Source organism: Sorex araneus, chromosome 5, assembly GCF_027595985.1.
Source record: "Sorex araneus isolate mSorAra2 chromosome 5, mSorAra2.pri, whole genome shotgun sequence".
NCBI lineage: Eukaryota > Metazoa > Chordata > Mammalia > Eulipotyphla > Soricidae > Sorex > Sorex araneus.
This window is the reverse complement of record NC_073306.1, coordinates 118,562,409-118,590,404: the sequence shown is the minus strand read 5'-3', so window position 1 is coordinate 118,590,404 and position 27,996 is coordinate 118,562,409. Positions and strand designations below refer to the sequence as shown.

The 27,996-nt window shown below is 44.2% G+C and overlaps 1 protein-coding gene across 7 annotated transcripts in view; it reads left to right on the top strand.

The window, feature by feature from the left end:
- Nucleotides 1-27,457, top strand: part of NCOA6 (nuclear receptor coactivator 6) — a 90,165-nt gene extending 62,708 nt beyond the window's left edge. For 5 of the 7 annotated variants that reach the window (XM_055139168.1, XM_055139172.1, XM_055139171.1 and 2 more), the window contains 5 exons: nucleotides 3,024-6,029; nucleotides 10,770-10,838; nucleotides 14,909-14,945; nucleotides 18,231-18,379; nucleotides 26,944-27,457. In XM_055139168.1, coding sequence (XP_054995143.1) covers nucleotides 3,024-6,029; nucleotides 10,770-10,838; nucleotides 14,909-14,945; nucleotides 18,231-18,379; nucleotides 26,944-26,987 — 3,305 coding nt within the window. In that variant the 3' untranslated portion in view covers nucleotides 26,988-27,457. The remainder of the gene's footprint in view (nucleotides 1-3,023; nucleotides 6,030-10,769; nucleotides 10,839-14,908; nucleotides 14,946-18,230; nucleotides 18,380-26,943) is intronic. The other 2 variants (XM_055139170.1, XM_055139173.1) reach the window with 2 other exon arrangements.
- Nucleotides 27,458-27,996: the final 539 nt, after the last annotated feature.

Genomic DNA, 27,996 nt, shown 5'->3' with positions numbered 1-27,996 from the left:
CCTCTCTGATTATAAAATAATTGTATCTAAATATTGAGAACTTACATTAAAGAGGAAAATGTTCCTATCATACATTCATTCCAGTCTTAGTTGTAGGCCCATGGCCATCTGCTACAGTATCTCTGCACCTGAACAGTGATTTGTAACTGTATTCCCCTATAACACTATTGAATACATTGTCAACAGAGTTAACAGTTTCCTCCTCACTAGTTACTCATCTTTTCTTTTCTTTTTTCTTTGCTTTTTGGGTCACACCCACCAATGCCCAGGGTTACTCCTGTTTCTGCACTCAGGAATTATTCCTGGCAGTGCTCAGGGGACCATATGGGATGCTGGGAATCGAACCTGGATCGGCCACGTGCAAGGCAAACGCTTTACCCACTGTGCTATCACTTCAGTCCCTATTCCATCTATTTTTTGGCATGAGAGAAAAATGCTATTTTGGGGCTGGAGCGATAGCACAGCGGGTAGGGCATTTGCTTTGCACGCGGCCAACCCAGGTTCAAATCCCAGCATCCCATATGGTCCCCTGATTACCACCAGGAGTGATTCCTGAGTGCAGAGACAGGAGTAAACCCTGTGCATTGCCAGGTGTGATCCAAAAAGAGGAAAAAAAAATGCTATTTTTAGGAATAACATTTTAATCTACCCTTTATAGATTTTAAAAGTGAATTCAAAATGAAAAGGTAAATTCATCAAAGTGCTTTGTGGTATTTCTTACGAATTGTTTAAGCTTCCCACTATGAGGTACAGTAGGATAACTCACAGCACAGTTGAGCTGCAAGTTGACCAGATTTGGGCAGACTTGTATGCCCAGAAGAATTTGGAACAGGAAGGTACCTTCTTACCCAAACACACCTGAATTCTTTCATGAATTCCAGAGGTCCTTACACACTTTCTTGTTCTTTTTCTTCAAACTGGGGAACCTACAGGTTAAATTTAACCTGTTTGACTTAGTAGTGTTTTAAACCAAGCAGAAACTTGGATATAAATGCCTTTAGACAGAGCATATAATTTTTCTGTCCCGAAAGCAACTACTATCCATACCAGCTCACTTCTTTTCACTAATGGGCTGGTGGGTCCTCAAAACATTTGAACTTTCATCCCTTAATTAATAAATGTGGTTCTGAATATGGTATAGGCCCTGTGTGTTTTAGCTTTCGCTCTTCGTCATTCTTTGACATGGCACCCATAGTTTATCTTCTTATTATTAGTTCCCTTTGGACTGCTACCTCCGGCTTCCGGAAACTTTTCAGCAACTATGCCATATTATTTTCAAGAGGCTGCTATATTTTTTATGCTGCTCTTTTTTTTCGGGGGGGGGGTCACACCCGGCGATGCACAGGAGTCACTCCTGGCTCATGCACTCAGAAATTACCCCTGGTGGTGCTCAGGGGACCATATGGGATGCTGGGATTCGAACCTGGGTCGGCTGTGTGCAAGGCAAACGCCCTACCTGCTGTGCTATTGCTCCAGCCCCACTATGCTGCTCTTTTGGGTATTTACTGTGCTGTCTGGTGGACCAAAAGGCATTTTTGTCTTAGTCTTGACATTGAAAAACATCTACAGAAATTGCAATTTTCTTAATTTGAGAACCCCAATTAAATCTGTTTTTTAAAAAAGCCATGATATTGTCTTTACAAAAAATATATGTAAAATATGTAAAAGAATTTATATTTTTAAAAAGAATATAGAGAGTAGGTATGCAGTACTAAAACAGCAAAGAATTTTCTTTTTAAAAATATTCAAAACTGGATTCTACACATTACACTCATTCATGTCATGGAAATCCTGGCCCGAAGATATCAGTTAGCTGTTGAGCATAGCATCTGACCCCGTGGATTAGCATTTGGTAACTATTCTGTGACAGTCTGAGCCAACATTTCTTCCAGCTGCCAGAGCCAGTTGTTCAGATTCCTGCGCCTTCTTAAAACGTCCTCATTTATTTTTCATACAACAATGGAATAAATTTAATTTATAAAGTTGTATCCCAGCTATTTACTCATTTTACGCCACTGAACCCCCTCTTTTTTCTTAACTTTGTGATCATTACCTCTGTTCTGATTGTGTAAGATGTTGGTCTAAGTTGCCAAAAGAAATCCTTACAAAGCAAGAACCATTTGAAATGCCATCTGCAAATATATAAAGTATTAATTGTCCTCAGAGTTTGTGTCACAAAATTATTTTTTTACTACCGAGGGCTATACTCCTGACTTATTTATTGTCCATTTGCAGATTCATAGGAAATACTTCTTCAAAGAGTTTTACATGTAAGAAAATAAATAGAAGTGAATAGCCATAAAATCTTTAGTGTCATCATTTTATTTTTAATTTGTATCAGTCTCTGTTACCTCCTTCTATCTTTTTCAATGATATCTGTCGGAGGGGCAGTTTAATCACCGTGGGTTCCCCAAAGGACTGAGCTTGAAAAATTCAGCATGGTTTGGAACTAATGGATTGGAATAATCCCAAATTCTTCTAAGCAATTGAATCCTAGGATTTTCATATTTTACTTCTGTTCAAAGAATAAAAATGCTGCTTCTATGTCAATAAAATCAAGTCTTTAAAAAAAAAAAAAATTTAACCCTGTGCTTAAAAAAAGAAAGTTAATCCTAACTTCATTCACAAGTGCAGTAAAAGGGTCATTGTTCCTGCATAGAAACCCCAGTGCTGGATGGTCAGCTACTTGCTTTTGATGAAGTTTTTCTCATTTCTGAGTATTTGACTGATACAGAGTCTGCTACTTCCATGTCTAGTGAAATGCCTGTGAAGCTTTAGGATATGCAGTAATGCCTCTTGCAGCCTCGAAGACTGAGGAGCTCCAGGTTGTTGGTGCTTTGCTTGCTGCTTCCTTAAGCAGTGTGCTCTTTGCTATGTCAGAGAATGAAGGGGCGCCCCTCCCCCAGAAGCAGGCAGGCCTTCATGGCTTGTGCACAGATGAGTATTGCTTGGCTCTACTCTAAAGGTAGCAAAGCCTTTTTTGCTGAAAATCTAACTTCCCTGATTTTGGGGGCTTGTTTTAGGTTATCCTTCTCAACCAGTTGAACAGAGGCCACTTCAGCAGATGCCTCCTCAGCTCATGCAGCATGTGGCACCCCCACCACAGCCACCACAGCAGCAGCCACAGCCACAGCCACAACTGCCACCACAGCCACAGCAGCCGCCACCACCTCCCAGCCAGCCACAGCAGCAGCAACAGCAGCAGCAGCAGCAGCAACAGCAGCAGCAAATGATGATGATGCTCATGATGCAGCAGGACCCCAAAGCAGTTAGGCTTCCCGTCTCCCAAAATCTTCATCCCCCCCGGGTTCCCTTGAACCCAGACCCTCAGAGAATGCCTGTGCAGCAGAGTGGCGGTGTGCCTGTCATGGTCAGTTTGCAAGGACCTGCCTCCGTGCCACCGTCACCCGACAAACAAAGAATGCCAGTGCCCGTGAATACTCCTTTGGGAAGCAATTCAAGGAAGGTGGTATACCCGGAGAACCCCCAGAATCCTTCCAACTCACCACTGGGTGAGATCTCTTCACTCCCTGAAGCAAGTGGCAGTGAAGTGCCACCTGTCTCAGGAGGCCCCAGTAACCTGCCTTCGCATTTAGTGGTTTCCCAGAATCAGTTAATGATGTCCGGGCCCAAACCTGGGCCATCCCCCCTCTCAGCAGCTCAAGGGGCCACTCCTCAGCAACCTCCGGTAAATTCACTGCCCAGCTCTCATGGCCACCACTTTCCGAATGTGGCTGCTCCAACCCAAACTGCTAGGCCTAAAACACCCAACAGAGCTAGCCCCCGTCCTTATTATCCTCAGACACCCAATAATCGCCCTCCCAGCACAGAACCATCAGAAATCAGTCTGTCCCCAGAAAGACTCAATGCCTCGATAGCAGGACTCTTCCCCCCACAGATTAATATTCCTTTACCTCCTCGGCCAAATTTAAACAGGGGCTTTGATCAGCAGGGCCTGAATCCAACGACTTTGAAGGCCATTGGCCAAGCACCTTCAAATCTTAACATGAATAATCCTTCCAATTTCACCACCCCACAGACTCACAAATTAGATTCTGTGGTGGTGAATTCTGGAAAGCAGTCCAATTCCGGAGCAACAAAGCGGGCAAGTCCAAGCAATAGTCGTAGGTCTAGTCCTGGGTCCAGTCGAAAAACCACTCCAAGTCCTGGGAGACAAAACTCAAAAGCCCCTAAACTTACTCTGGCCTCTCAATCGAACGCGCCCCTGTTACAGAATGTGGAGTTGCCAAGAAACTTACTGGTCAGTCCTACTCCTTTGACCAATCCCCCCATACCCGGGAGCTTTCCTAACAACACGGGGCTGAATCCGCAGACTCCTGGCATGCCTGTGGCTGCAGTGGGGAGTGTTCTGGAGGATAACAAGGAGAGCATGAATGTGCCTCAGGACAGTGATGGCCACAGTTCCCAAGGGAGGAAGGAACAGGCAAACATCGAGCTAAAAGCAGTTCCTGCCCAAGAAGTTAAAATGGTTGTCCCTGAAGACCAGTCCAAAAAGGATGGGCAGCCTTCGGATCCTAACAAACTTCCCGGTGTTGAAGAGAACAAAAGCTTGATATCTCCTGCCATGAGGGAAGCGCCGACATCATTGAGTCAACTTCTTGACAACTCTGGAGCTCCTAATGTGACCATTAAACCCCCTGGGCTTACTGATCTGGAAGTCACACCCCCAGTAGCTTCTGGGGAGGACCTGAAAAAGTCATCTGTCATTCCCACACTGCAGGATCCGCCGCCTTCTAAAGAACCCTCTAATTCCCTCAGTTTACCTCACAGTAACGAATCGTGCACAACCCTTGTGCATCCTGAATTGAGTGAGATCAGTTCTAACGTTGCACCAAGCATCCCTCCAGTCATGTCAAGACCTGTCAGCTCTTCCTCAATTTCTGCTCCTTTGCCCCCAAATCAAATCACTGTCTTCGTCACGTCTAATCCCATCACAACTTCAGCTAACACATCAGCAGCGCTGCCAACTCACCTGCAGTCTGCACTAATGTCAACAGTTGTCACGATGCCCAGTGTGGGCAACAAGGTGATGGTTTCTGAGGGACAGTCTGCTGCCCAGTCGAATGCCCGGCCTCAGTTCATCACACCTGTTTTTATCAATTCATCCTCAATAATCCAGGTTATGAAAGGATCCCAGCCGAGCACAATTCCTGCAGCCCCACTGACTACCAACTCTGGCTTGATGCCTCCCTCCGTGGCAGTCGTGGGCCCTTTACACATACCTCAGAACATAAAATTTTCTTCTGCTCCTGTACCGCCTAATATTCCCTCCAATAGTCCTGCTCCAAATATCCAGGCAGGCCGACCCATGGTCCTTAACTCACGAACTACCCCTGTTCCGCTTCCATCCCCTCCTTGTACAGCTGCTCCAGTTGTCCCCCCTCATCTGCCTGTCCAACAAGTGAAAGAGTCGAACCCGGATGAGGCTAGTCCTCAGGTGAACACCTCAGCCGATCAGAGTGCTCTGCCTGCCTCACAGTCAGCCGCAGGGGTTTCTCCCCTTTTGAGCAGTAGTCCAGGCTCCTCTGTCAACCGACGAAGCCCAGTCTCATCTAGTAAAGGCAAAGGAAAAGTAGACAAAATCGGCCAGATTTTGCTGACAAAGGCATGTAAGAAAGTCACAGGCTCCCTCGAGAAGGGGGATGAACAGTATGGTGCAGATGGAGAGGCCGAAGGCCAAGGAGTAGAGACAGCAGCTCCAGGGCTCATGACAACAGAGCAGTTATCCACAGAGCTGGACAGTCAAACCCCAACACCCCCAGCACCCTCTCTGCTAAAAATGACCTCCAGCCCTGTGGGCCCCGGCTCTGCCTCAGCAGGACCCAGCTTACCCGGCGCTACTCTCCCCACCAATGTCCGCCCAATAGTAACCACTCTGGTACCCTCCGAGCTCATCTCCACAGCGCCGACCACAAAAACCAATCATGTTGGCATAGCCGCTGAGCCACTCGCAGGTGGCGTAGTGGAGGAGAAAGTGGGATCACATCCAGAGCTGCTCCCCAGCATAGGTATGTACTCAGTTACTGGCCTGCCACCATCTCCTCATGTAAGTTTTTTGAAACCTATCCCACCAGAGAAAGCATTTCTCCTTTCTACTTGGAGGAAGAGAAGTGGGCTAGATGACAGTAGTAGAAGTCATGGTAGTTTGAGTGTTTGGAAGTACGTTGGGAAAGAAGATGTGAAATCAGGCCAGAGTGATAGTACAGAAGGGAAGGCATTTGCCTAGCACATGGCCAAACCAGGTTCAGAGCTGGCATTCCATACGGTCCCTCAAACACCACCTGGAGTGATTCCTGAGTACAGAGCCAGGAATAACCCCTGAACACCAACCGATGTGACTCAAAAAGAAAATGTGAAATCCCATGTCATGCTTGCTTCATTAACATGGTTTTCTTCTATCTCCAGAAATGAGGTACTTTGAAATAATGATGTATAAGTTTTTCACATCAGAGCCAGAGCAGTAGTACAGCAGGTTTTCCTAGCACAAGGCTGACCCGGGTTTGATCCCTAGCACTCCATTTGGTCTCCTGAGCACCACCAGCTTGGCTCAAACTACCCACACAAACACAGACACACACACACACAAAAGTTTTTCACTTGGAAGTATCTCACATCATCTTGAATTGTGTCAGTATTCCTTTTCACCTTACTCAGAGGGTTAGAAGATTAAAGATTAGAGAAGTTCAGAATTTATCAATCTATACAGTGAGCCTGCAGTTTTACAGGGTTAAATGTAGACAACAGCTTCTATGGGTTGGTTCTCCTTATTTGCTCCTGGCAGTTTCAGAGCACTGTTCTCATTGTTCCCTCTTCAGTATTCTCTAGCCCAGGGGCCATTTCCTTCCAGCTGCTGTAGAAAAGAACTGTCCAGTAACCAGACTTCATGATATTAGATAAGGAAGAGCAAAGTAGCTGTCAGATATTAGGCTTCATTTATCAGCTGTCTGGGCTTGTACACGTTACTTGATCACTCCACACTTATCAGTGTCCTTCCTGATAATAGGAGGACAGTAGAAATAAGATGTTTATAATGAGATGATGCATATACAAACTTAGTACCGAACCTACAATATTCATTCAGTAAATGGTAATCCGTTACTAGTTTCTTTCCAATGCAGTTTCTTTGTAAATTGAACCATTCTGTTCTTATGTATCTAGTTCAGATTATCTCCTGTGAAAATTATAAAAGAATGGATGTTGTTATAACTCCCCTCCTTCCCTTTATGCCCCACTACACAAATTTTTCTGTGAGGCTTAAGTGGTACAGAAGTTCTGTATCCGGACAGTGGAGTCAGTCACACATTTCCAGAACTAAGAAGGACCTTTGTTGGAGGGCCAGCTAATAATGCAGCTAAGATGTTTCAAGTGCCTACCACTGGGCCATAGATAAGCTCCCAGGAGAAAGGACAGAACGAATCCAGGATGTAGGCTAAGATCAGAGTTTAGATTCTAGCGCCACTGGTCACCAGTTGCAGTGGGATGGATTCCTTAACTTCCCATAAGCCATGTATTTTACCTGTGAAATGGAGATTATAATTCCCACTTTCCAGAATGTATACAGTGATTCAGTAGGAATGCTTCAAGCAAATGGGCCCACAATCAGGGCTCTAGAAAGGTGAACTCCCTGTCTGCTTCACTGTGCACTGCTAGAGAAGCAGAGGAAAGACTTCTGGAATTTGCTACCCATAGAAGATAGACTTTACAAGGTAGGGTATTAACGTGTTTCTGGTTCTGGTATTGTTAACAAAGGTTAGTCCTAAGAAGAAAACCTGAGGCATATTCTCTGCAATTAAAAAAACCCATTCCAGTTCCAGTTTGGCAACTTTTCCCTCAGGTTCCAAGAAAATAAGTGATTAGAAAATTGTTGTTTTTTTTTTTAATCTGAACCACATGTAGCCCTAGAGAAATATGTGAGCCTTGGGAAGATAAACACTGCAAATGCAAGAAAAAGAAAAAAGGTTTTGCTCTCTGTGTCTGATTTTGACAGCCCAGATTGAATGAGAGAATAAGGAGGAAAAAAATATTCTCAATTTTAGTTTCCCAGACATTCTGTGCTTTTACCTTGAAAATGTGGACAAAAAAAAAAACTATACCGAAGCTAAAAGTATATTAGAGGGGCTGGAGAGATAGCACAGCGGGTAGGGCGTTTGCCTTGCACGCGGCCGACCCGGGTTCAAATCCCAGCACCCCATATGGTCCCCTGAGCACGGCCAGGGGTAATTCCTGAGTGCAGAGCCAGGAGTAACCCCTGTGCATCGCCAGGTGTGACCCAAAAAAGCAAAAAAAAAAAAAAAAAAAAAAAAGTATATTAGAGCTGGAGAGATAGTACAGTGAGTGGGGTGCTTGCCTTGCACGTGACCAATCCACCTGTCCCATCCCTGCACCTCATTTAATCCACTGAGTACCATCAGGAGTGATCCCTAAGCACTCCTAGGAGGAGTTTGGCCCTAAAACAACAACAAGACAGAAAAAAAGTTAGAGTACTGTTCTAAATTTTATTGAGTGTATGCATGCAAAATAAAATGCCTAATGCAAATAAATGTATTACTGACTGCTTTTCTAGGTAGAGAGAGAAATCCACGTAAGAGGGTAAGGCATTTTATCTAGGATGTTAGCTGTGCCATATCTGTGCCTACCTGTTCTTTCTGATCTGAGAAGCTTTCATTCCAGAGAATGTTGAGTGTTGTGGCCAGAGTGATAGTACAGCAGGTAGGGCATTTGTCTTGCACACAGGCAATTTGGGTTTGATCCCCGGCATTCCATATAATCCCCTGAGCACCACCAAAAAGGAAAAAAAAAAAAAAAAACAGAAAGTTGAGTGTAATACCCATTCCTCCTTAAAGTCCTTCCAAGGTCTAGTTTCTTGATAAAACTTCACATTTGTGAACTGATAGTCCTTGCTTTGGCCTTCCACAGTACTTTAGACTGTGGTGCAGTGTGCTCAGGTGTAAATTCTTGGTAACTTGGTAAGATACCAAGTAAGTAACACATCAGACTGATGACTTGAATGTAAATTGAATCATCACTCTTCCTAAGTGCTGTAGAAAAGATAAACATTGTGATTCTTTTCAGGCCTTGAGTGTAGTGTTGAATCTGCTGAGACTATTTGTCAGGGGTCCAGGAGGCGGTGTTGGGCTTGCTCCTGTCCAAGACCATGCAGTATTGAAGAGTGAACCTTGGACTCCCCTGTGCAAGGCTTATACTCTTAGTCCTTTGAGCCGAGCCATCTCCCTGGCTGAGACAGATTCTTACTTGTTTGTTTGGCCTGGGGACTGGTGTTAGGGGGACATCTATCAGTGCCCAGGGCTTACTCCTGACTCTGGTCTCAGAAATTACTCCTGGAGGTACACAGGACTACATGTAATGCTGAGTATCAACCTGAAGTGTGTGTGGGTCCCCATGAGTGGCTTATGTGAGGAGGACAAGAGAGAGACTGTCACTTTCTCGTGATCAGACTCTGCCACCCTGGGACCGACTGGGAAGGTTACGATTGATAAAATCTGTGGATGAGCCCCCCTGCACAGCATGGGCCAGAGCCCCCGCCAGCTCCACCAGGTGATCACCGGGCCACAGCTGACGTCTGCTTGGTCTTCTCAGCATGGGAGTGGATCCCACCACTCGATCTCTTGGGGGAGTCACGGAATCAGGCTGGAGCGCCGAATTGCTCTTTGCAGGAAAGGAGAATCAGTCCTAGGCCTTACGCAGGGTTTCCCGTCCTTGCCTTTCTCACAGAAAGGAATTTCAGGAGTAGATAAGAAGTGAAATAAAAACATTTTATTTGGAGGCTTTTAGGAAGGGGAAAGAGAGAGAAAAGGGAGAGACAGAGTAACGCATCCAAGAGAGAATACAGGCTTCTCCAAAGAGGAGAGAGCCCCGGTACACATCTCAGGAGAACAGATGCAGGTGAGACATGTGCTCAGCGGCCACAGTTGCTCAGCCAGGTGGACACAAGCAACACATGGGCTCAGGCAGCGTTTCTGCGCACTTCCTTTGTTCAAGGTGGCTTTAATAGGGCTTTTCCCAAGCTGCCCCATGTGGGGCTTTCTAGTTAGGTAGGAGTCTGTTGCTAGGGTGGTTGCCAGCTGAACCCTTGTTCCTGCTGGATCTTCTCTTGGAGAGGGGTCCAGCCTTCTCTGGTGTGGGCTAGCTCCAGTTAAGGCCTTATCAGGTCTTGGTGGTTGTAGCTGCAGGTGGGTCCTGACAGCTTTAGGGCTAGGTGGTTTTACTGACCCCCAGGAATTCCATTGGCGGGGGCCAGGGAGGGAGACGCAGAGGGAGGCCTCCCTTAATCTAGCAGCCCACATCAAACCCATGTTGGCTGTATGCAAGGCAAGCACCTTACCTTCTGTGTTCTCTGGTCCCCAGGACAGATTTTTCTGAAAATTTGAGGTGAATGCATTCTCCCTCTGACCAAATGGGTTGCCTGCTGAGATATACTTGGGGATGTGTTTAGGGTATCAGACAGAGCTTGACCTTAAGAAACCAAAAGTACGGGAGCTGTTTGCTCAGGGCAGCCTCCTTCCTTGATCTTTGTACAGATGTGAAAAACTGTCTTTGTAGTAAATGCTATAGTCGTTAACTCTTCATAACCTTTGTAATGTAATTTTAAAGCCAGCTTCAAGTACTGTGCCCTAAGAGAATATGTATTTGCATAGTTATTGAGCTCTTGATTCAGTCTATACTTTGTTTTGTTTAGAAAATAAAAAGTAAACAGCTGTATCTCTCCCTCCCACCCCCCTTTTGTTTAGCTCCTTCACAGAATTTAGTCCCAAAGGAGACTCCAGCCACAGCACTGCAGGGCTCAGTTGTCAGACCAGGTAAGGCAAACCACTCTGACTCCGGCTCTCTGAGTGGGAGGGTTGGCGTGTGAAGGACCTGCTATCCTCAGTGTGCCAGAAAGTGCCTGAAATGGTCTCATCTGCTCACTTCAGAGAAGACTTCTCGGACTTGGCAGAACTCCTGCAGTCCTGTTTGAGGTTATCCCCCACCCCTGCGCCCCACCCCAAACCCCATTAGTGCTTTCTTATGTGTTCCTGGTTTCCTGCTAGCCAACTCAAGAAGGGCCTCTCAGTGCTCATTGTCTGTGCCACCCAGCCAGGGTTTTTCCTTTGCATATTTCCCTGTTCCCTCTGTCCCTCTGTTGGGGTCTTGGAACAAACAGCCTGTGACTGGCTGGCGCAGGGTGACTCTCTGGGATAGCAAGAGTTACTCACTAGAGCAGTAATTGCATTATCCTGCAGAAGTGGAAGCGTACTCTGATACCTCTGCTGCACTCAGGTAGCCAGTCTCCATGGACTCAGTCGTTTCAGTCATCTCTTCATGGCTTTTCTTTTCTTTCCATGATCAAGATACTGCAAATAGAGCCCGGACTGGTGTTTCTGACAGACAGACAGATAACTGCTGTGGGGGACTCAGCTCTGAGCACATGATGATCTCGATGACCATAGTAGCACTGCCTTCATAGATAACCCTCTCAGAGCAGATTGATATCATAGATGTGTCAAGAGTTTAGTTGTGTCTGTCCCTCTGTCCCTGTAGGGTACAAAAAACAAAGCAGGACTGCTTTCTTCAAGGAGGTCAGAATCTCATTGACAGCATAATTCACACACTTGTGAGGAAATGAATGAGCAATACCGCCATAATACAATGTGTCTAATTTTGTAACTCTAAGCCTATAAGGCATAACTTGTGACTTGGGGAAGTGAGTGGGCAAGGGACATACCCAGTGACATTCAGAACACCAGACAGTGCTAAGGATCAAACATGGGACTCCCAAGTGCAAAGCTTGAGCTCCAGCCATTTGAGCCGTATCCCTGACCCTAACTTGGAATTCTTTTATGTTTGTTTGGGGACCATATTAACTTGCTCAGGCCTTAGTTCTGGTTCTGTGCTCAGGGATCAGTCCAGGCCTTTTGCTCAGAGACTATATTCAGTTTAAGGGATTGAACCCAGGTTGGTTGTATGCAAGGCGAGTGCCCTACCCACTGTGCTGTCTATCTCTCTGGCCCAGCAGTAATTATTTTAAAACCTGCTTCGGGGTTCTATATCTTCTGTGTTGAATGGGACTTGCTACTGCACATCTCTGGGTAAAGCGAGGCCTCTAAAATGACAAAGTGACCAGCATGTGCCCAACCCAGGTTCCATCCCTGGCACCACATGGTCCCCTGAGCATCATAAGGTGCAGCTCTGGAGGCCCTAAGTATGGCCAGGTGTGGCCCTGGAGACCCTGGGGTCTCATTGTACCCTCAGACCCTTCCTTGCATTGAGCAGCAGGCCCGCTTGGTCCTAGAATCTCCAGTGAGGCTCCCAGAGCGCTGCTTGGGAGGCAGCCCCACTGCCCCACTGCCCCCCACCCCCAAAAAAAAGAAAAGAAAGAAAAAGAAATGAACAGAAAAATATTTCAACCACTAGGTTCTTTTTGGTTACAGCTGCCTGCTGGCATTGAGCTAAGTGTCTATATTGGGGTAGGAATGGAGGGGCCAGAGAGATAGTACAGTGGATCCAGCACTTGCCTTGCATATGGCTGACTTGGGTTTAATCCCTGGCACCCTAGATGGTCCCTTAAGCCCCACCAGGAGTGATCCTTGAGCACCACTGTGTGTGGCCCCAAAACTTTAATAAAGGGATAGTAATGGAGATAGTAAATCTGGTTTTTATGGAGCAAATGATTAACCTAGAAGGAAGTTCCATTTTCTGCTCCAACTGTTTATTCCAGTAAATGGTCTTTGCCATATTATATGTCATCCTTGTCAGCATAGTTGGACCAAGATTAAATGAATCTCCACAGAATGCTCCCAGAGCCACTAATTGACCTTATAGCAATAATGACATTTAATGTTGAACTATTGAAAAATGGCTGAAAGTTGGACCAAATGTTAGGATGTGTTCATTTATTTAGTCTTAATTAACTTTGAAGTAAGAAAGTGATTATTTTCATTTTTCAGATGAAAGATTGAGCACAATCAGGATAAATAATTCATTCAAAGTCACATGGTTAATAAGAAGTGAAGTCAAAATTTTGACCCAAACTGACTTCATTGCCTTCAAGGAACTTAGTATGTGATCGGTAGGGTAGTTTAGACAGGTACACTGAGTTTAAAGTGCTGAATTCCCTACAGACAAGGCTATGGAAGGCTGATGGTAGAAGTCAGTGTTCTCTGGTAGTGCAGGGAAGCTCTTTGGGAAAAGATGCAGATACCCAAAGACAGATGATTGGAAGGAGATGTTTTTCTTCAAGTACTGAGAAAAAGTACCTGGCTAATCTCCTGGATGCTCATTTTTTTCTTGGGAGGGCATTGCTAGGAATTTGAAGAAGAAAGGAACATAATAGAATCAGCATAGGCAGTATTTCAAAACAAACCAGCATGTCTGGTAATCTTAAAGGTAATCTTTTGAAGAAGATGCATTATTTTGTTTGTAGTGATGTAAATTATTTTACTTAAGAAATATGATTGAGGGGCTGGAGCGATAGCACAGCGGGTAGGGCGTTTGCCTTGCACGCGGCCGACCCGGGTTCGAATCCCAGCATCCCATATGGTCCCCTGAACACCGCCAGGGGTAATTCCTGAGTGAAGAGCCAGGAGTAACCCCAGTGCATCGCCAGGTGTGACCCAAAAACCAAAAAAAAAGGAATATGATTGAGGGACTGGAGTGATAGCACAGTGGGTAGGGCGTTTGTCTTGCATGCGGCCAACCCGGGTTCAATTCTCAGCATCTGATATGGTCCCCCAAGCACCACTAGGAGTAATTTCTGAGTACAGAGCAATTTCAGGAGTAATCCTTGAACATCGCCAGGTGTAACCCATAAAGCAAAAAAATATATATGATATATGATTGAGGAGAGAGAGAGGGAAGAAAACTCCATAAAATAAAGGAAATTGTTACACACCCAGAGTAGAGGTACAGCAATTTTGAAAGAGTACTTGGCCGGCTTTGCAGGCCTGATGGTGGTTCGGTGCAACTCTGGAGGACCATCAGGGCCACAGTTCACAGCTTGGGGACCTAAATCAGTCCAGCTAAGCATGCATCTTTTCCCTCCAGCATCCAAAATCATTTTAATGCCAAAGCAAGAGCTAAGTTAGTTTTTGTAATTATAACTGACCCTTCTGTGTCTTGGCATGCTCCAATTTGCAGCTATAGGGTTTGGTTTTTGTTTTTGTTTTGGGGCCACATCCAGCAGGGTTCAGGGATCATTCCTGGTGGTTGTGGGGATACGAGCTGGGGTCAGCGAGTGCAGGCAGGTGCCTTATCTGCTGTACTATCTCTCTACCCTCTGAGCATATATTCTTAATATTTGGGATGTATGCAGTGATGATTGCTTTTTAAAAATTTTTTCAGAGAGATTTATTTATTTATTTATTTATTTTGCTTTTTGAGTCACACCTGGAGATGCACAGGGGTTACTCCTGGCTTTGCACTCAGGAATTACTCCTGGCAGTGCTCAGAGGACCATATGGGATGCTGGGAATCAAATCTCGGTTGGCCGAGTGCAAGGCAAATGCCCTATCCACTGTGCTATCTCTCCAGCCCCAGAAAGAGATATTTTTTAAATGAAAACTATGTCTTTTACATGATAGTAAAAGACTTATTTTACTAATGTAGTTACAGGTGGGTGAAATATGAACCAGACAATGTGAATTTGGTTTTCTTGATCCTAGGGTTATTCTAGAGTATGGAGTAGGAATAAAAACCAGTTTTCTTCTGCTCCAGACACCTAAATTGTGTCAGTACCAACTCTTGGCCCCTGTATTGTAGGATGGCAGTTCTGCTCATCACAGAGACAGGGGCAGTAATAGGAACCTCATTCTTCTAGATACCTAGCTTCTCCCTGTGGATAGATATGCCAGAAGCTGCCTTGTCTCATTTCTGTCCTTTATGTTTTTTATAGAGCTTGAGGCAAATGCTGCCATAGTCTCTGGACAAAGGTAAGATGTTCGTTTCTTTAGACTTAGTACAAACACCACATAAGCCTCTAAAATCTGTTCTTTAAACCTCTCCTCATCTTGTGATTTTTTTCTTTACTTTTTGCACCATTCTGCTTTTTGCACCATTGTGTTTTTTGATGATGTGATTCAATTAAATTTTTAATTTTTGAAAATTAAAAAAAATTGCAACAACAAAAAAGAAACATGAGCCCTGGTTCGTTATAGTAAGTCTCCCTCCACCCCCCTCTTTCTCTCTCTCTCCTTTTTCCTCCTCCTTTCCCCACCCTCTCTTTTTTGCTTTTTGGACCACACCTGGCAATGCTCAGGGGCTACTTTTCTGGCTCTGTGCTCAAGCGTGACCCTGGCAGTACTGGGGACTGATCCCAGATCTCCCACAGGCAAAGAATGTACTCAACCTATTGAATTATCCCTGTAATATTTCTCTTGATAGAACTTGGTGACTAAGTTTATATCTCTTATGGTTGCTTTGAAATAAAATGATATTATTATACTGTGTTGCCTAACATAATCTAAAACAGTAAAGTGCAGTTTAAATCTCATTGGCTCCTTAAAGTAGAGAAGTACTATTTTCCAAAAAGTACTCCTTTATTTTTTCAGTGTAGGAAAGTATTTTATTTTTATTAAAATAAAATTTAAAAAATCTCTCATATTTACGTGTATCACTTAGCTTGAGAAACATCTTCACATTTATTTCATCCTTTGATTAGTCCTGTGCAGATTGAATGCATTTATTTGAATGCTACTTATTGAACTGCAGGCTCTTTGGATATATTATCTCATTTATTTTCAAATATCTATTAGGAAAGTAAATTTTGTTGGGGTTTTTTTGGGAGGGCGGTTGTTTTTTGTTTTTTTTTTTTTCTCTTTGGGTCACACCTGGCGATGCACAAGGGTTACTCCTGGCTTTGCACTCAGGAATTACTCCTGGCAGTGCTCAGGGGACCATATGGAATGCTGGGAATCGAACGTGAATTGGCCATGTGCAAGGCAAACACCCAATGTGCTGTGCTATCACTCCAGCTCCAAGTAAATTTTCTTTTGCAGAAAAGGATTCTAAAGCTCAAAAAAACTAACTTGCAGATTACAAGTTACAGATTTACAGTAAAGCCAAAACTCAGACCCAGATCTTCTGAATTGGGAGCTTTCATATTTAATATCATCTTACATCAAGCAGGATTTATAAATCAAGAACCTGAGGCATAGAGAATATTAAATATTATATCATATAAATGCATAGCTAAGGCTTGACCTCCGTTATTCAGTCTCCAAATTCCTACGCAGTGCTGGGCTAACATTTGGGTTCCTTTGTGTTTCTTAGACATGCATAGCTAAAGAAAGGAGATAATCAGATCAAAATGCCCTTTAGGGGTCTGTGATGCTCAGGGAGTGAGTGCTGTGCTGATGACTGAACTCAGAACGCAGGACGCGTGCCCCTGATCCTGGACTATCCCCTCTCCAGTCCTTTTTTGGTGGGAGAGTTTCGGGATAGTATTGTGTTTTTGTTTTGGAGCTACACCTGGCAGTACTCAGGGCTTACTCCTACCTCTGCACTCATGGATCGTTCCTGGCAGAACTCAGGGGACCACATGGGTGCCAGAGATCGAGCCCAAGTTGACCCCGTGGAAGGTAAATGTCCTTTATACTTTGACCCCTCCAAAGGGTTTTTAAAAGATAAGTTTAGGGGCTGGAGCAATAGCACAGAGGGTAGGGCGTTTGCCTTGCACGCGGCCGACCCGGGTTCGATCCCCGGCATCCCATATGGTCCCCCAAGCACCGCCAGGAGTAATTCCTGAGTGCAAAGCCAGGAGTAACCCCTGAGCATAGCTGGGTGTGACCCAAAAAGCAAAAAAAAAAAAAAAAAGATTAGTGAATCGTGTAACCAAATTTCTAACTATAGTGCCACTAGCAGCGTGGCAGTCCTTTGGCAGGAATGAACAGACAAGGAGCAGGCATGGTTGGTAGAGAGGCTATGCCTGGTTCACCCTGCAGAAGCACACAGGCTAGTAGAAGGAACAAGATGCTGTACAAATTCAATAGTGAGTGCTCAGGAGCAGTGTTTTTCTTTTTCAAATGAATTCATTTTAATTTTTTTCTCATTGTTGGGGCCATGCCTAGCAGTGCTTAGAAAGAACCAAGGTTACACCTGGCAGATCTATCTTAAATTTTTGGGACTGTGGAAAGTAATGTTTATTAAAGAAAGCTAGAAAATCAGATCAGGGATCAGAGAGTGCTCAACAGTCTGAGCATATGCTTTGCATATGGGATGTCTAGGTTTGACCCCCAGCATCACTTAGATTCTCCCAAGCACCACCAGGAGTGACTTCTGAGCACAGAGCCAGGAGTAAGCTCTAGGCAAAGCTGTTTGTGACTCAGCCTTACCCCACCCCAACAATAAGAGGAAAATTACCCATGAACCATTATTCTTACAGCAAATATTCCTACAGCAATATGTGTTGTATATATTTTAATCCTTCTAAACATGTGTAAATACTTTGCATCTGTGTATATGCATGTATGTGCACACATTTTTCACTGTATCACTTAACACAGAACATTGTATACATACATTTATGTGTGATCATATATGACTTATATAATAATAAAAATGGGAATATATTATTTCTAACGTTAGTAATTTTTTTTCATAGTATACTATGAACATTTGTGTCATTAAGTAACCTCTGTAACATGGTTCGTCAGGATAGCACAGCGGGTAGGGCATTTGCCTTGCACACAGCCGACCTGGATTCGATTCCTCCACCCCTCTCGGAGAGCCCAGCAAGCTACTGAGAGTATCCTGCCCGCACAGCAGAGCCTGGCAAGCTACCCGTGGCGTATTCAATATGCAAAAAACAGTAACAACAAGTCTCACAGTGGAGACGTTACTGGTGCCCACTCAAGCAAATCGATGAACAACAGGACGACAGAGCTACAGTGCTACTACTATTAAGCATTTAAGTCTTCTGTACTAGTATGAAGAAGATTGTTTGTCACTGGGTATATTATTAGTACTCAAACTATTTATTTGGAACTGGAGAAATAGTACAGGGGTTGAGATGCCTGCCTTGCATGTGACCAATCTAGTTCTGTCCCTGGTACCACCTGGTCTCCCTGAGCATCTCTATGGTACAGCCCCAAAATAAAATAAAATAACTAATTATCAGTAATGTAGGAACTAATTGGGCTCAAATCTCCTGTTTTAAGATTAAAATTGTGTGACCTGATTCCCTTACCTCCTTGGAAACCTGTGCTTCCCTCTGTCAGCAGTGAGCCCAAAGAGATCATTGAAAAGTCCAAAACCCCAAGCCGAAGAAACTCCCGAACTGAAGAGCCAGCTGTGGCTTCTGAAAGTGTGGAAAATGGACATCGTAAGCGATCCTCTCGGCCTGCTTCAGCCTCCAGCTCTACTAAAGGTTAGCTGTGGGGTGTGCGGGCTCTTTGTGAGTGAAATAGAACAGGCCTTCCTCTTTCCTCTGTTTCTTTTTTTTTTTTTTTTTTGGTTTTTTGGGTCACACCCAGCGATGCACAGGGGTCACTCCTGACTTTGCACTCAGGAATTACCCCTGGTGGTGCTCAGGGGACCATATGGGGTGCTGGGAATCGAACCCGGGTTGGCCGTGTGTAATGCAAACGCCTTACCCACTTCGTTATCACTCCAGCCCCCATTTTTCTCTGTTTCTTTTAAAGTTACTCTATCAGGTTTCTTAAACTTCTACGGGGGGTGTGTGTGTGTATCTGTGTGTGTGTGTGTGTGTGTGTCTGTGTCTGTGTCTGTGTGTGTGTGTGTGTGTGTGTGTGTGTGTGTGTGTGTGTGTGTGTGTGACAAGAACAGCAAGTCCTGTTGGAAACAAAGCACTTAACAGACTGATTGGTGATCAGCACAGGCTGTCGATATGGCCCAGACACTTTTTGTTCCTGTGGTCAGTTCATTTTCCTGTGTGCTTTAAGCCACTGGTACGTGCTTTCTCCCCTCTCAGTAAACTCACTTTGTTTTTCAAAGACAAAGTTAACTTCTTCATCTCTTTTTATCTAGTCCAGACAAATCTACCAGAGTCCTTCTTTGCTCCTCCCGTTCCAAAGCAGCCTTCGCCTGAGTCCAGCACCTTGTTCCCTCTGTCTCTGACTTTCTCAAGAACCTCCTATTTCCAGTGGCCTCTTTTGAGTAACTACCCTGTGCTTCTGTGACTTCCCATTCTCAGAGTTTTCTGGCTCCTCTGGCTGTTGCTTCTCAGCTGCTGTACAGCCTTTAGATACGGACCTTCCTTAGACCTCCTGAGTCACCTTTTCTGATCAGCTTGTATTTTCTTCCTAATTAATCTCATTCATGTCCCCTTCTATAGTTCTAACCTTTCACAGGTGACTTCTTGTGTTTGTATATCTAGTCCAGTGCTCTAAAGGTCTTAAACAATTGCAGGTACATCCTTTTGTTTTGTTAGTTTGGGGGCCAGTGCTGCTGCTGTTCAGGGTCTGCTCCTGGCTGGAAGAGACCCCCTTGCTCGGGGGTCTCTTCCAGCAGTGATTGGGACTGTATGGTGCGGGAAATCCAAGTTAGGCCTCTCGCTTTGAAAGCCTGAACTCTAGCCCTTTGGCTCTCTGGTCCCATCTCCCAGCCTCAGCAACTCCGAACATGCCATTCTCATCCCTGTCATCACGGTTGTGTGCAGGCAGGAGCGGCTTCCTTCCTTCCTTCCTTCCTTCCTTCCTTCCTTCCTTCCTTCCTTCCTTCCTTCCTTCCTTCCTTCCTTCCTTCCTTCCTTCCTTCCTTCCTTCCTTCCTTCCTTCCTTCCTTCCTTCCTTCCTTCCTTCCTTCCTTCCTTCCTTCCTTCCTTCCTTCCTTCCTTCCTTCCTTCCTCTCTCCCACCCTCCCTTCCTCCCTTCCTCCCTTCCTCCCTTCCTTCCTCCCTTCCTCCCTTCCTCCCTTCCTCCCTTCCTTCCTTCCTTCCTTCCTTCCTTCCTTCCTTCCTTCCTTCCTTCCTTCCTTCCTTCCTTCCTTCCTCTCTCCCACCCTCCCTCCCTTCCTCCCTTCCTCCCTCCTTTCCTTCCTTCCTTCCTTCCTTCCTTCCTTCCTTCCTTCCTTCCTTCCTTCCTTCCTTCCTTCCTTCCTTCTTCCCCCTCCCTCCCTCCCTCCCTTTCTTCCTTCCTTCCTTCACATTCATTTGCTACTTGTCCTCCTTATTGTGACTCAGTTGTGTCTCTGCTATGAGAAATCACAATACTACAGTTGTTACTTTGTCTACATATGTGATAGATGATATATATACTATATTAAAGATCATACCTAGTTTTATTCACCAAAATCTTTCTTTTTTTTTGCTTTTTGGGTCACACCCAGCGATGTTCAGGGGTTACTCCTGGCTCTGCACTCAGGAATTACTCCTGGCGGTGCTGGGGAGACCATATGGGATGCCGGGGATCAAACATGGCTTAGCCATGTGCAAGGCAAATCCACTGTACTATCACTCCAACCCCTCACCAAAATCTTTGATAGATTTCTGATCTTATATAGAAAGGTATACAGTCAGAAAATATTGTTAATAACTAATTCAGTACTTACTACATTCTAGACTCTAAGGATATAATAACAAAAAGCATCTGTCTTCCATCCGTTCATTTTTTTCTACCTAGAAAAACAGACTTATATGCTGTTTTAATGTTAAATGCCTCAATAGCAAAATTATGTGGTACTGGGGCCAAAGAGAAAGAATTCAATGATTGAGTGCATGCTTAGCCTGCAGGAACCCCAAGTTCTGCCCCCTGTACTGCATGGTCCCCCAGATACTACCAGGTATGGCTCAAAGACAATTTTTTTTAATTACAATTTATTGAAGCAGATTTCTGGGATATTGTGTTCGCTTCCAAAGTCAGAGAAGTCTTTCTAGAGAAAAGAATGAAACTTGAAGAATAAAGAGTCATTATCCAAGTCAGGGGAGTTAAATATAGAGTATTCCAGGTGAAAGGTACAGCATGTGCAAAGATCCAGATCTTAGAGAAAGCATGATGCCTCCTCCTGTCTGAAAATGTGCCTAACTTGAATATATCTGATTAGGCAAGAGCTGGTATCCTGGTCAGGTGCCTAGAATCAGTGCATACTTGATCCCCTAAGCACTTCCAGAAGTGATCCCTGAGCACAGAGCCCAGAGTAAGCCCTTGAACATAGATGAGTGTGGCCCAAGGTCCCCCACCCCCCTCAAAAAAAAATTACACTGGGGAGATAACTCATTGGGCTGGAGTGCATGCTTTACACTCAGAGGCTGGTTGCAGTCCCTAACACCACATGGCCCCCAGCACAGTGTATGTGATCTTTAAGCATGGAACCAGGAGTATGTGACTTTACTATATGTCGTTAAACTATTTCTTGGCCAGAGCAATAATAGTATAGCAGATAGGGCGTTTGCTTTGCATACATCCAGCTTGGGTTCGATCCCCAGCACCCCATATGGTCCCCCAAGCCCACCAGGAGTGATCTCTGATTACAGAGTCAGAAGTAAGTCCTTGGCACCACTGGGTGTGACCAATAAATAAATAAATAAATAAATAAATAACAAAATTAAATAAGCTGCCTATCTGTGAAGACAACAATTTGTAAACTTGAATTTTTTTTGAATAATTTTTTATTTAAAGAAGTGTGATTTACAAAGTTATTTATAGTTGATTCTTAGGCATATATTTCAACACTATTCCCACCATCAGTGTCACCTTCCCTCTACCAGTGTTCCCATACTCTATCTTTCCTGCCACCTTGACAGACACATTACAAAGTTAGATGGTTGTAGCTTAGATCTTATGTTTTCAGTGTTGTTGGGTCTGTACTTTGGATATCTACCTATCCAGCTCGCCTATATGAGTCGGTATAACCAAAGTCCTGACTCCTGTTCCCCCATTATTTCCCATTCGCATCTTCTTCCTTCTCCCCTTCATTTCTTTATTTCTCTGTCCTTCTCCCTAAGTTCTGGAGTTAAGAGTAATCTAGGCATCCCCTGATAGTACATTATAGTCCCTCATCCAGTGTTCTGTGTACCACTGATAAGTGGAATCATCCTGTGGTTGTCTTTCTTCTTCTGGCTCACTTCACTCAATATGATATCTTCCAGTTCCAACCAGATTGCAGTGAGTTGCATGATTTCATCATTCCTTGCATCTGCATGGTATTCTATGGTGTATATATACCACAGCTTAATAATCTATTCATCTGTCATTGGACACCTAAGTTGATTCCATATCTTAGCTATTATGTGCAAAAATGATTAATGGTATGCATACTGAATGAAAAAAACTTCCTGCCTAGAGTCCACTACCCTGCAAAAGCTATCATTTAGACTTAAGGGAGGGATAAGAACCTTTTCAGAAAAACAAAAGCTGGCAGTGTTTGCAACAACTAAACCAATCCTGAAAGAACTACTGGAAGGCCGGGGCTGGAGCGATAGCACAGCGGGTAGGGCGTTTGCCTTGCATGCGGCCGACCCGGGTTCGAATCCCAGCATCCCATATGGTCCCCTGAGCACCGCCAGGGGTGATTCCTGAGTGCATGAGCCAGGAGTGATCCCTGTGCATCGCCGGGTGTGACCCAAAAAGCAAAAAAAAGAAAAGAACTACTGGAAGGCCACCAGCAAAAGATAAATAGCCGTTGTGACTTCCCACAGTTCCTTAAAGCTAGTAAACCTAGCTTTGGAGAGAGAATAAAAATTGAATACAAAATCTGTCCCCAACATGGGGCTGAGCGATATAGCACAGTGGGTAGGGCGTTTGCCTTGCACGCGGCCAACTCCCAGTATCCCATATGGTCCAATTCCCAGCATCCCGTATGGTCCTCTGAGCACCGCCAGGAGTAATTCCTGAGTGCAGAGCCAGGACTAATCCCTGAGCATCACTGGGTGTGACCCAAAAAGCAAAAAAAAAAAAAAAAAAATCTGTCCCCAACACATATAGAATGACTGCATTCATTTGTGGTATATAATTTAAAAATACATATAGATAGAAGGATATTCTTGCTAACCTTTTAGTATTAATATCGCAAGCCACAATGCCCCAAAAGAGAGGGGGGGAGGGAAGGAGAGGGAGGAGACGGGGGAGGCAGGGAGGAGGGGAGAATCTGGACTGCCAAAGAAGGAGGCAGGGTGGGGTGATGGGAGGGAACCTGGGGATACTGGTACTGGGAAATGTACACTGGTGGAGGGATGGTGCTGGAATACTGTGTGGTCTGAAATCCAATCATGAGCAGCTTTGTAAGGGTCTATTTCACAGTGATTCAATTAAAAGTTTTAAAAAAAAATTCTTCCCCACTACTGCCATTCTTTGCCCCTTGGGTATATCTCTTGGTCCTTTACATCATAACAAAGAAGAAACTTCCAGAGTTGACATAACGTTTTTTTTCTTTTTTGTTTTGGCGCCACACCTGGCTGTGCTTAGGCATTACCCCTGGCTGTGTGCTCAGGAATCACTCCTGATGAGCTCAAGGGACCATATGGGATGCTGGGGACCAAACCTAGGTCAGCCATGTGCCCGATATTTTCTTTTTTCTTTTCTTTTCTTTTCTTTTCTTTTTTTTTTTTTTTGCTTTTTGGGTCACACCTGGCTATGCACAGGGGTTACTCCTGGCTCTACACTCAGGAATTACTCCTGGCAGTGCTCAGGGGACCATATGGGATGCTGGGAATCGAACTCGGGTCGGCCGAGTGCAAGGCAAAACGCCCTACCCACTGTGCTATTGCTCCAGCCCCTGTGCCCGATATTTTCTCTTCAAACTTAGACACCACATATGATTTGTTGTATAACCCAGATTGGCTAGATTTATCCAGGGAAGGTGACCAGAGACTTTAAATAAGTTGAGATTTTTTGTTTTTCTTCATAGAAGTATAAAATAAACACTAATAAATAAAAGATTATTTTCTTCTTGCCAAATGAACCCAGGGCCTCACACATGCAAGGCAAATGTTCTGCTGAGCTACAATCTCTGGCCCCTAAGACTTACTTTTGCCATTTCTAGTATAAAGTCCTTGTTTACTTCTAGCTCCACTCATTGATCCCTCCTCAGAAACAGATGCAGCTTGCCAACTTATTGGTTGCTTTGGGAACAAGCGAGGAAGGAGTAAGGGGAACAAGGGTTGCCAGTTCCTACCACTGCCTTTCTTTGTCCCTTGAGTACATCACTTGATTCTTTATAGCACAACAAAAGAGAAGCTTCTAGAGTTGACATAACAGATTTTTCTGAGGAAAAAAAAAACAAGTGAAAAAAAAAAGGAAAGCTCAGTCAAGATAAAATACTTTATTTTTTTAACTGCAGAGGACAGATTTGCTACAGTGAAAATGAAGCATAAGAATTAGAAATGAAGCGGGGGCCGGAGCCATAATGCAACCAGTAGGGAGTCTTTCTTACATGTGGCAGACACAGGTCTGATCCCCAGCACCCCATATCGTCCCCTGAACACCACCAGGAGTGACTCCTGAGTTCAGAGGCAAAAGTAATCCCTGAGCATTGCCAGGTGTGTCCCATAAAGAAAATTTTAAAAATAAAAGACTTAGACATAAAAGGACTGGAGAGATAGTACAGTGCATGGCTTTTGCCTTGCACACAGCTGACCCCAATTCAGTCCCTGGCATCTCGTACAAGAAGTGATCCCTGAACACAGAACCAGGAGTAAGCGTGACCACCACCAGGTGTGGCACAAAAACAAACAAGAGTTGGACATAAAGATTTAACTATGGGGAGTTGCGGGCTCTGTAGGACTTTATTTCCATGGGATTAAAATAACATTGATATCCTGTCAGATTAACTATCTTCTTTTTTGTTATCACAGCATTTGCATGTTTTATTTTTTAATAAGTTTTACTGGATCACTGTGAGATACAGCTATAAACTTGCAAGATTACATTTCAGTCATACAATGCTTGAGCACCCACCCCTCCACCTGTGCACATTTTCCACCCCCATTGTTTCCAGTGTCCCACCCGCCACCCCCACCCCATCTTACTCCCTGCTTCTGTGGCAGGTACAGTTCTTCTTACTCTCTAATTTTGGGCATTATGATTTGCAGTACAAATACTAAGAGGCCATGATGTTTGGGCCTTGATCTACTTTCAGCACACTTCTCCCATCCTGGGTGATCCCTCCAAGTCATCATTTACTTAGTAGTTCCTTCTCCATCCCAACTGTCTTTTCCTCTAGTATGTGGGGCGGGCTTCCAAACCATGATGTGATCCTGGCCCAGATTAACTGTCTTATGATTTGCAAAAGACTAATGAGATTGATTTTGACAAAATCAATGCCATTGATTACTCATGGTTTTCCATGCAAAATTTCACTAACTGAAGTCCCCAAATAGTGCACATCACCTTTTGAAACATTACCTAAACTTCACTTGTTGGCAGTTACTATTGCTTACAGAACAGTAAAATATTTGGATTTTTGCTTTTATAATTGACTCTGGGTTCTTAAGTATTACATCAATGAGAGAAGAAAATTTTCCTACAACTCTGAAGGTAAAATGAGCTTTGGGAAGTTCAACCTAAGAGCTAGGAATGTGGTACAGCAGATGCATTTGCCTTACATGTATAACCTGTTTCACACCTCAGCACTGGGGGGAAAAGCGTTTAGCATAGTTTTCAAAAATGAATGTATTTGATTCATCTTACGATTGTTAGATCAAAACACTTTTTCTTTGATAAAAAAGTAATTTTAAAACATTGTTTTCATACTGAAACCAAAATATCTAGTATGGAACAGCATGAGATATGAGAGTGGATTTTGTTTTTAATTTTGTTTTTTTTTAAGCCACACCTGGCAGTGCTTAGGAGTTATTCCTGGCTCTGCTCTCAGGAATCACTCCTGGTGGGTCTCAGGGATCATATGGGATGAGGATACAGGAACTGAACCCCAGTTGGCAAGTGCAAGGCAATCACCCTACCCGCGCACTATCTCTTTGGCCCTATGAGAGTGAATTTGAAAGATCGGTGTGAGACTTTCAAGAAATGTTTACATTTGGAGAGCTTTAGCTATTTCTTACTGTGCTATAGAAGAACTATGTGTAGGAAAATTTTTGAAAAACAAGGTTTAAATGTGAAATATAAGTTGAAGAGGAATTAAGGGGACTGAAACATACCCGTTCCCCCTTAAGGCATTGTTATCCTGCATCTAAATCACTGTTCCCATTTCATTTTTTTTTTTTTTTTTTTTGCTTTTTTGGGGGTCATCCCTGGCGAAGCACAAGGGTTATTCCTGGCTCTGCACTCAGGAATTACTACTGGTGGTGCTCAGGGAACCATATGGGATGCTGGGAATCGAACCCAGGTCGGCCGCATGCAAGGCAAACGCCCTACCTGTTGTGCTATCACTCCAGCCCCACTGTTCCCATTTCTTGCATGAAGTTCTCAAGATCTTTCAGGCTCATTGCAGGCTGTGACTTGTTCTAAGTTGATTCCATGTGTTTATACATCCACAGCTTTGATACACCTTGCTGGACACAGTAGACGTCGACCAAGGAGATATTAACTCTGTTGTGGCAAAAAGAATTCCTTACTACAAAACTATGATAGCACTGAAGGGATTAGAGGCACTGGGGGATTTGGGATGCTCAGGGTGGGACCTCGGCACAGTTTAGCCACTTGCTTGTATCCATTGCTGGTTGGTTTCTCACTGAAGCCCAGTCAGTCTATCTGTCATTTTGTTGGATGGTGGAAGCTGGTGATGGACACTGCAGGGTTAATCATGAGCTGTAGCCATTCCCCACATGCTGTCCCTTTCTTGCAGTTACGTATCCTGCATCTCCCACCACCTGTACCAGATTCCCCAGTTGCTATACCCTAAGTGTGCAGGACTCTCTCCTCTTCCCCTGAAGCCTGAGCCCTCTCCACACTGGGTGCCCCCCTTTTGAAGCCTGTAGATTCAGGGTCCATTTAGGCTACTGAGTTCTTGCAGATGACCTGAAAGGCCCCATGTTAGAGAACTTTCTCCACTGAATGTGTTTTTCCTTTCTCCCTACAGACCTAACCAGTGCTGTGCAATCCAAGCGAAGAAAATCCAAGTGAAAGAGCTGGACAGCAACTTGATACTTGTAAATGTGTGTGAATTTTACAAAAAGCAATTTTGAGCTGTGACTTTTTAAAATCCATTCTGTACAGTTACTCATTTTAATAATACGGCCCCTTTCCTAGGCCTTGCAACCTGTTTCATAAAGTGCAATGGGAAAAGCAGAGTTGAACCCTTTTGTGTTGCAAGATGAAGTTCAAGTTTATAAAATGTTGCCATGTATTGAGAAGCTAATATAACTATTAGTTTTCACATTTCCTATGCAGCCTAGTGTACAGGGTGAGCATTTTTAGATCTTCTAATGATAAATTGTGCCGTGGAAGTACTGTGTGTGAATAGCAGTAGTGTGGGCAAAAGGAATCTTCTCATTTGGATATGTAAATAATTTTATTATATAGTGTTTTGGATGTATTTGTTGTAGAAATGGACCAGTGAATAAAGAGAATCTAAGGGTTTCTACAATGTGAAATATTGAATGTGTTCAATAAATGTCATTGTTCTAGAACATAAATGCATGATATTGTAACTTTAGTAAGGAATCTTTAAGTGAGCTCTTTATTTGGACCTAAATGAGTAGAAACACCTTTCTTTGTGACTGAGAACCCTGTCTGATCCTTGCACCCAAGATGCCCACCTGGCAAGCTGAGGGTAATGTGCCCACCTGCTCACTTTTCTCATGCGTGGCTCTAGAACAAGGCCATTTTTAGCACTGTACTCCACATTCTGATAAATGTTGACCTAATTTCTCTTGGTTGAAACTGTGAGCTGAGATATAGTCCAAGACCTTCTGGGATTTCATAGGGACAAAAGGCCATTAGCAGCCCAGATGGCTCTTTCTCCCTCCACCTCAAGCCTTTACTTCTGGACCACATGTGGCGTGCTCCTTCACTGAGGAGCTTCCCAGACTGGCCAGGGTTCTAACAGCATCAGGAATCTAGCCCTGCCTGAGGTCGGCTTTCCTCCCAGAGTCTAGTTCTGTGCTGATGAGGCTGCGCCCAAAGAAGACAT